This window comes from Perkinsus marinus, assembly GCF_000006405.1.
Source record: "Perkinsus marinus ATCC 50983 genomic scaffold scf_1104296959768, whole genome shotgun sequence".
Taxonomy (NCBI): Eukaryota; Perkinsozoa; order Perkinsida; family Perkinsidae; genus Perkinsus; species Perkinsus marinus.
Genome location: NW_003206281.1, coordinates 103,468 through 112,139, shown reverse-complemented (window position 1 = coordinate 112,139; position 8,672 = coordinate 103,468). Strand labels below are relative to the sequence as shown.

Genomic DNA, 8,672 nt, shown 5'->3' with positions numbered 1-8,672 from the left:
TGCCTAGGGTCGAAGCTTGGCACAAATGGGAGTAGAATCTCCCAATCACAGTCCATCGCCATCCCCTCGACATAGCCGAGGCCAAGCCCATCGTCTGCTTGATCTCCCTAATGATCTCAGTGGCAATGTGCGGTGGTAGGGTGCCGATGATGTGCTTCACTACTCGACGAGTCTCACTTCTATCTTGGCCATAGGCTGCCTCCAGAGCATTCATGATTGCCTCGCATTTCTTCAGAAAGGCATCGACTTCCACTGGGGAGGAGAACTTAAGTTGTCGAAGAAGTTTTGCCAACTCGTCGACTATGGCCGATCTAAGATCGGCGATCTTCGCCCATGTCGCCTAATGACACTGTGACGGAGATGCTGCCATGACCATCCGAGCTTCCTTGCTGCTCTCTTGGCACTATTCTGTATGGCACCATCCGGCAAAGTCCTCAAGAAGGATTCGATGCACGAGACGCGTACATCACCATAAGGTCTGAATTGCCGGCCTCGACCTTCGCCCACAAAAGTACCGATCCTTGCCTCCACGAAGATGTTTTCACAGACATCAAAATGGGCCGCGAGTTCTAGAGCCTCAGTACATTTGGGAAGCTTCAACCGGGACGGATCCATCCCTTTAGGACCCGAGGTACCTCTCACCTCATAAACGCCATCTCCTGGCTGTGGACAATGTGCAGTTCCTACTCATCGGTGTACTCTAGATCAGCTTCGACGAGTACAAGGAGAACCAAGCAGACTCTGCTTAGCAGAGTATTCGCCGAGAGCAAGGAGGGGGGCCTCCCCCTCCTCAGAAGGCTGAGAGGCGACAAGATATCCGTGCCAAATCTTCGATTGGTCTTTTGGGTGGAGTTTCCCGAGGCCTTAATCATAAAAGTCCAGTGACTCTATTTCTTGACGAGCTCACTGACTTAGAGGAGTTTGGTTGTGCATCTGATATTGCTATGTTTTTACTTTAAAGCTAGCTTGGATGTGGATGTGAACTCTTATCGTACTAATCAGTACTAATCAGTACTCAAAAATGGGGTTCCCTCAGGCTGGTGCGATGAGATGGTGGTCGGAATCTGATAGAGGTTAGCTTGTTAACCTAGGTTAAATACCGATGCGGATGGCCGCGTCGCTCCGCTACCAATTCGCACTGCAGAGATGTAACCGCGAGGCGAGCGGATTCTCCCCGCTTTCCTGATATCATAACATGGTCACGGGCTGAAAGACATTCTGTATTTTATCCCAATCCCACCACTCCCCGGAGCAAGTACCGAAGAGGGTGCAGACACGCACTGTCGGCACACTCCCTGAGTGTCACTCAGACCCTGTGTCTCTGAGTGTCTTTCCCTCATCGATACCTCTAGGGTCGGTTCGTAGCGAACCGCCCCACCAGACCCACGCGACCAGGAGTGGGATATTTAATATCTGATGAAGTCCTTATATGGTTACAGGGTGTATGAGAAACTTCCCACAGAAACTTTCGCCGAAAATTTCCGCGGACGTTTCCAAATTTTCCCGCGAGTAGAATTTTTCAGGGAACTTTTGCTGAGTATGCATTTTCGATGTTAGAGACCTCTCATTCATCTCATACAGCCTCCAAAGGGCTCAAAGGAAAGAGTAGCTTTGCTACTCTTACTCAGCATGCCTCGAATAGAGGGAAGAACCTCGCTTCATGTCAAAAACTCAAGTATTGGGCGGAGAATCTCGATTCAGCCAGACCTCTTAGAGGACAGATATTTTACACTAGATTCTTCAGCATGACTGCCATAGGTGGGCGGTCTGTCGCGGACCCTGGCCAAGCGAGACAGTCAGGGACTCTGATCCCACATGGAGTGACAATGATATTGCCAGCTGATTATTGGCTCAAATTAAGCCGCTCAATGCATACTCTAGACTGAGTCAACCAACTTCTACAATGTAGAATCTAATAAAAGTTTGAATGGAAGCTCCCACTTCAAGGCCTTCCCAGAGGAAGTCTACTGATTTCAAAAGGAGTAGTCATCCAAATCTAAGCTAGGGATGGAATACGATGACCTAGAGTCCCGTCATGTGCAGCGCCGCGCCACTGGTGTCATAATGCAGCATAAAGGAGCAATCGAGCGAGTTACTGTTGACGGTTGCCGGTGTATGAATTCACTCGCATATATGACCAACACGAAGCGCGGCAAAGTTCGTAGTAGTTGATTCAGCAAACAGGAAGCTCTCAAATGTAATATGATCCCCACGGAGGTTTGCGAGAATGAATTGTGTCAACGCCTTTGCTCTTAAATTAAGAGGCTTGATTATCTAAGCCCTCACATGTTGATGCACGGTGGATTGCCAAGGCCGCGATCCTTGGTCGAGTCAAGGTGTTTTCGGTAAGATCAATCTAGCCGAGTCAGCTGGTGAAGATATGGCAGCGAAGGAGATGGAAATATCGAGTACTTTTAGAGAAAATTAGATTTACTTTTAGGCCAATGATATTCTAAAAGATCGACAAACTGCGTGAGCGACATCTCAAGAAGTATGTAGACGAAAGTTCTCTTCAAGCTGAAGTCTAGTTGCCATCATCTTCACCGAATGCGAAGCGTGATAGAGAAGAAGAGCATTCGCAAGCTGATGCAGCTAGTGACAGATCGAAAGGTGCTGTTCGACGTCAACCCGCAAGGAAGGCTCGAGAGCAGATTAATTATGCTCATCAGCTTCGCACAGAGTGTGCGAGGGTGGTATGTGGATGACTCTTGAATAAAGATGATGATTCTTGCTTTCTGATGATTTCCTTCCAAATATATCTGTAATACAGATTCTGTATAACACAAAGCTGTTTTGGCTAGTGCTAATAATGTTGAGTACATAAGTTATCGAAGATGAGTAGCCATCTTGGCTCAAGACTCAAGTTATTCTTGTTATGTATGAGTTCCTCCTCCCCTGCTTCTGAGTTGAACAATAGGAGGCAACAGAATGGTCACATACCATCTCACAACTATATCATATATGTGTCACACAGTGTGTGCGAATTAAATGTTCAGCACCAACGGCTTAGTCAGGCCAAGGTCGATGCATGTTGCTTGGTCGTATCTCATAGTAGGTAACAAGAGTCGGAAAGATCTCCGTCTCTATCTATTCGGGGGGATAACTTATCCCGGATAAGTGATTAGCTGCGCACATGCACGCAAACGCGCACAATGCCTAGAAGCAGTAACAATCCATGATACTGGGCTTTCTGAACAAGCCCTATTCAGCGACCAACGAAGCCATCGCAGGCCGGTTCACTTTCTATCCATCCTGCAGGGTAGTCAAAGAGCTTCCTCTTCCATGAATCACAAACGTTGTGGATGGATGATAATTATGAATGATCAAGTATGATGTGTCGCTTCCGTGCGAGTCCTCTCCCCGTCTCTTGCTCAGGATCACCTACTAAGTTCTTCCTAAGAGTACTCATGACGGTTGACACGATTACTATCTGTAACCTTCCTGATCGATCAATATCTATTAGCTGTTCATCTGTGCTGTCCGTTTAGTCTGTTGACTACAACAGTGTTCTGAGTATGATAGACCAAAAACATTTTAAGCACAAACGCCGCGTGTGCGACCAAACATCCAAACCCGCCACTCCTGAACGTGAGTTCAGATTCATCATTGTATCACTACTGTGCACTACTGTGCATTACTGTGCATTACTGTGTCATTTCAAGACTAGCAATCTAGTTTCAACTAATCGAATCAAACTTTCATTGCGTGTGAATCTAATTATGGGCTATTCCACAACGTTGTGCGTCCGCATCATCACGTGAAATCATGAAAATCTCAGAACCGAACTCACATTATGAGATTCGAACCGAATAGCAGAGACACTTCAGTATCATACTGAACATGTTTGCCTCAGCTTCATCCACTCCTCCACGCATGTTCTTCAGGATCTCTGTAGCTACGATAGCCCTCATCTCGCTTGCTGAAGGCATCGTGGTCGGCCGTTCAACTGGTGATGAGGAGTCCCTTTGCGGTAGCTTGGACCCCCTAGAGTGCACACCGGAGCTCATCAACCTAGTGAAGGAGCTGGAGGCGGAGCTCATCGAGCAAGATGATGAGGAGCGTATTGCCTCATACCATGAAGATCCTCAGCTAGCAGCAGTTTCGGCTGATGGTAGCTTCTCATATCCGCCGGGTTGTACACCGGATGTGCGCCCGCAAAACAGGTACTACTGCTTCCACGGCAAACGCAATACAACTGGTAAAGAGAAGAAGCAAGTGACAGCCATTGTTGATCTTTTCGATATCAATGACCCACAGGACAATGTCGTTATTGGTCTCACAGCCGAGTTCGAGTGCAAGACTGCGATGAGGCTGAGCACCCACGCCGGCGGTGAGGCAGAGGTGGTAGCTTTTGGTAACAAAAAAAGGCTTGGCGCGTACCTATCCTTGGCGACCTATGATGTGGAAACCCCCAAACCTGGGCTACTCGGTCGCGTGCAGAAGAACCTAGTCGCTAATCCTCACTTCAAAATCTATGTTTTCAGCTACCTAGCTTTGGACATTGAGCATTTACCCAGTAATACTAGCTATATGTACGCTACAAATGCTGGGAATATGGGCTTCAACGTGACAACATCGATCTCTAAGAAGGTTACACTTGGTACTGTTGATGCTTCCTTCTCTTTGACCTTGGATACTCTTAAGGCCAATGACAGCATATGGGACCTTAAGGGTACAGCGAAGGCCTCCGTCACTAATGCATTGATCAAGTTACACTTCCCGGTGACCTTCCTTAGGGAGAGAATCATCCTGCCACAGTAAACTTCCTTCAGCTTCTCTCAAAGGGGTTTTGTGGATGATTCGTCTTGGTCCGCCATAGGTGCTTGAGATTCCATATTCAGCACATTCTGGGCGGGCAGACTTTTGTTGGTGCGTTATCTTGATATCCGGACACTCAACCACTTAAAACTTGTTATTTCTATGCTATGATTTTTCAGTCTTTGAGTCACCATGAGTCTCTTCACAATCTCAAGATCATCGTAGACTCCTTGAATCAAAAACCTCAAACATCTTGACCTTGAAGCTGTTAGACTGTCAATCAAGCGATCCTGTTGCGTTTTTCTCAGTGACGAGGCCTGGTGGCACATTGAGGAGACCTGATGGCATATTAGGGAGACCTGATGGCATGCTGGGAAGGCTTGATGGCATACTGACTCAGTATTACTGAGTGAGGGAGCGCGGATTACTGAGATGAGCATATGGGCTGTTGGGCGCGCAGCCTGTGTCTCCAACATAATGTTGGACCCACAGGCATCAATGATTGATGGTGAGACAACCATGTCATGTATTTAGATAGTAAATTGTCTACTTCCATCATGTAACCTCTGCAAATGTACTCTATTTTCCCTCGGCAGGATCCGCGTCCACAACTGCGGGGGCTGTGTACGACCACGGAACACAAGTACTTGCCACATTGTGTTGACCCCAAGCATCATACAGACTCAAAAAGTCCATACTCAAGCGTAAGTCGTCCCTTACCCGAGACTATCTTTCTCGCTTTTCCCGCGCAACTTTGACAAGTGAGCAAGAAAAAATGATGGTGTTACAATCAAGCTTGACTTTGAGAACTCAAGTATGTCACAATCTAATAACGTTACAAAATCGAAGCCGAACTCGAATGAATCCTTCATGTCCAACGAGATCCACCAGGTTTTGGCGACAAGAGCACCTTGCCAGCCGAGGTATTTCAGTTGTATTCTTTCAGAGATGGCCGTCTAGTCATGGGTTTCGCTTGTGGAGATGGTTATCGTTATTACGAAGTCAGAGATTGGAGACAGTACTTCTGACCAACCCCCAAACCCGTGGCCCGTACGCCGTAGAGTCGGTGAGGGTCAGGATTATTAGCGGCCCGAGCAAGGCTGGGCTGCCATCTTCGACCAAACCAACTCGGTTTGCGTCGACGATAACATACGAGGTAATTTCATTGGTGAACAACCTACCAGAAATCTATGGACCGAACGGTCCCATTTTCCACGAGGCTTCGAACAAAATCGGTCACGCTACGTAATGAGCGAGCGCCCTGACCGGACGTACCCGGCTCAAATCGACTTGGAGGCATTTCACCGCGGTGGAAACCAAGTTGCACCTGATTTTCACCAAGCATTTGAAATTGCGGTAAGGCCCAATCCGACTGGGCCGATTAAGACAATCGGCTTGCTTTGTCCCGGCCCTAAGTCGCGGATATGCGGAGTACATAATAAGGCTTCGCCGAAGTAGATAATCGCGTTCCCCAAACCCCGTGACTCACGGACGGTCCGCGACGGACCGTGAGCACGATCCCCGGTTAATGAAGTTCTGAAGATTTTGGGAAAAATACGCACAACTTTTGTTCTTCCCTGTAAGTTCCCCGAAAGTTGCTTAGTTCAGGACCAATAGCTCTAGCTTGACCTTATTCTCGAGGTTAGTCTCCTCACACTTGAGAGTCTTGAAGTCTCGAGTTGAGACTAAGGGACCTCTGAAACGTTCTTTGAGTTTTTCAAGTTTGTGAGATGAGAGTCTTAATCTTAAGATCCGCCAAATTGGCGAATCTAATGGGTTTGGCGACGCCAATCTTTACGGGTTAGTGGAAATATCTCAGTGGAAGCCGCCTGGAGTGTTTTCACGCACCATCAAACATCCCCGTAGATCAAAGCGACTTTGGAATACGGGGACCTCTTTCAAAGCTCGAAATTCGAGCTTTCCAATGATGAACTGGAGCTGGTGTTTGGGATAAACCCTTGTGATCAAATGTAGTACGATACAGAAGAGGCGTAAAGGGCCAGCCAGATCCGTGAGAGTATTTCTCGGTATCTTCGAATGGAGCCTACAGTTGCGATCTCTGCAACGAATTCGCGAGAGGGTACTTCAGTCCATCCCGGACTACAATGCATCTTGGAGAGTGCCGCTTGGATGATATCAGGGCTTTGGAAGGGAAGAGGCGGCCGCTTTTGCCGAATAGGCACGTGAGTGAGGGCTCAGCGATAAAACAGTCGAATGAGCGCTCGGCGCGATATACCGATCACACTCATCGTCGTCCCCGGGAGCACGAGGATTCTCTACTGGTGCGAGAGTCTTGCTCCACGGACAAGCATGACGTGGCCGATTTGAGAACCATAAATCGAGAGTGCGACAGCGATCCGGGGTCCTTCCCGGAGAAGGATGCAGTATTCTTAACCTCTAAGCCCCCGATACCCCAGCTTGAGCACCAGAAGAGCAGGAGGTGTTCGATTTCGTCTAACTATCGTGCAGCTGCACAGTATTTCACTGAACTCCTTTGAAGACGAGTGCTCGATCAATTCTATGCTCGTTCGATTGAGTTCCTACTCGCGCATGGGTGCCGCATTGATAAGTTCGATCGTACTCCGCTGCCTATCCTCTCCGCTATCGTGGGTATGGTGGGACGTGGCTTTTCTCAGCCGCCGTATTTCTTGACTCCAGAAGTGTCACAATGGAGACGAAGGTCAGTGTCACAATGTGTTGACAGTGGAGACGAAGATCGTTGAAGTTCCAATGGAATTATTCCAATGTGACAGTAATGGAGTTATTCCATTACATTGAATTTCAGCATTCCATAACCGAAAGTTTGCACACCTTGTCTGAGGCTATTTTGTTCTACATGAGATCAATACCTGCGGGTGGGTTGACTATATCACCGCTAGACGATACGCGCTAGTAGTACAATCAGGCTGCAGGAGCACGAAATAGGTCCTATCGGATAGGAAGATCAATGCCGTTGGTACGACTGGAGTATTTCCTACTTCAACCGGGATTTTCCCCATTTTACCCATTTCATTTTCACTTGTCCCCTGCTAAGGGGATAGTATTGCTGTTGATAGGGCCAACTACACCCGTGATCTATGATGAGAGTCCTCAAGCACTATTTTCTGACGTAAACCCTCAAAACAGCTAAAAATCCGTTCAAAGTGAAATATTTCACTGAGATTTTTTTCCATGAAATATTTGAAATATTTCATTGAAACATTCTGGTAATATTTCACTATGAAATATTTCAGCCACCCTGTCACCAATCAACTAATAGACAATTACCCGACAGGTATTTCCCGATGGTAATTGGTGAGAGATATGGAGATAATCTGCCTTCACCTGCTTCTACTGCTACCGATCACGAGAGCTGTTGTTGGTTATATTGTGGCGTTGGTGCACGGAAACTACCTTTTTTTCTACATTTTTGCCAACAGGCCATGACCGCCCTCGCCCAGCGCTCGTGCAGTGTCGGGCACAGGTTGGTTTAACTTGGTTATATATTACAGCTCAGGACTTCTTACTCAGGAGGAGAGGCCAATCTACCGCTGTCTTGTAAAAACCTACGACACCATATACGTGCTAGAACCGGGGTATCGGTTGCTCATCTATCGATTTACTAGTCTAAGTCCACATGCAAAGATGCGGTGCAGCGGATGCGTTGTGCGGAGCCTGAGCAGTTGCGCTCACGTGGACTGCAGGAGTCCACGTGAGCGAAGAAGTCCTGGGAGGAAGTCCAACTCCTTCCCAGGATTTTGAGGCTTAAAAGAGTCTCGGGAACAGAATTCGTTACTTAGCAGGATGGGTCTTCTGTTCGACTGCCGTGATCGTTCGTGTGAGTGGTAAACAGCCCCAGGCATCCACGTCCGCACGACCTTTGCATTACATTCACGCCGTTCTTCGACAATGCAATACCGGTAGCGCGTGTGAAG

The 8,672-nt window shown here is 47.7% G+C and overlaps 1 protein-coding gene across 1 annotated transcript; it reads left to right on the top strand.

The window, feature by feature from the left end:
• Nucleotides 1-3,873: 3,873 nt before the first annotated feature.
• Pmar_PMAR026362 (hypothetical protein) lies at nucleotides 3,874-4,761 on the top strand (the record flags this gene model as incomplete). The annotated part of the gene is made up of 1 exon (XM_002772948.1): nucleotides 3,874-4,761. One exon carries the CDS (start codon nucleotides 3,874-3,876, stop codon nucleotides 4,759-4,761), a length of 888 nt encoding a protein of 295 aa, XP_002772994.1.
• Nucleotides 4,762-8,672: the final 3,911 nt, after the last annotated feature.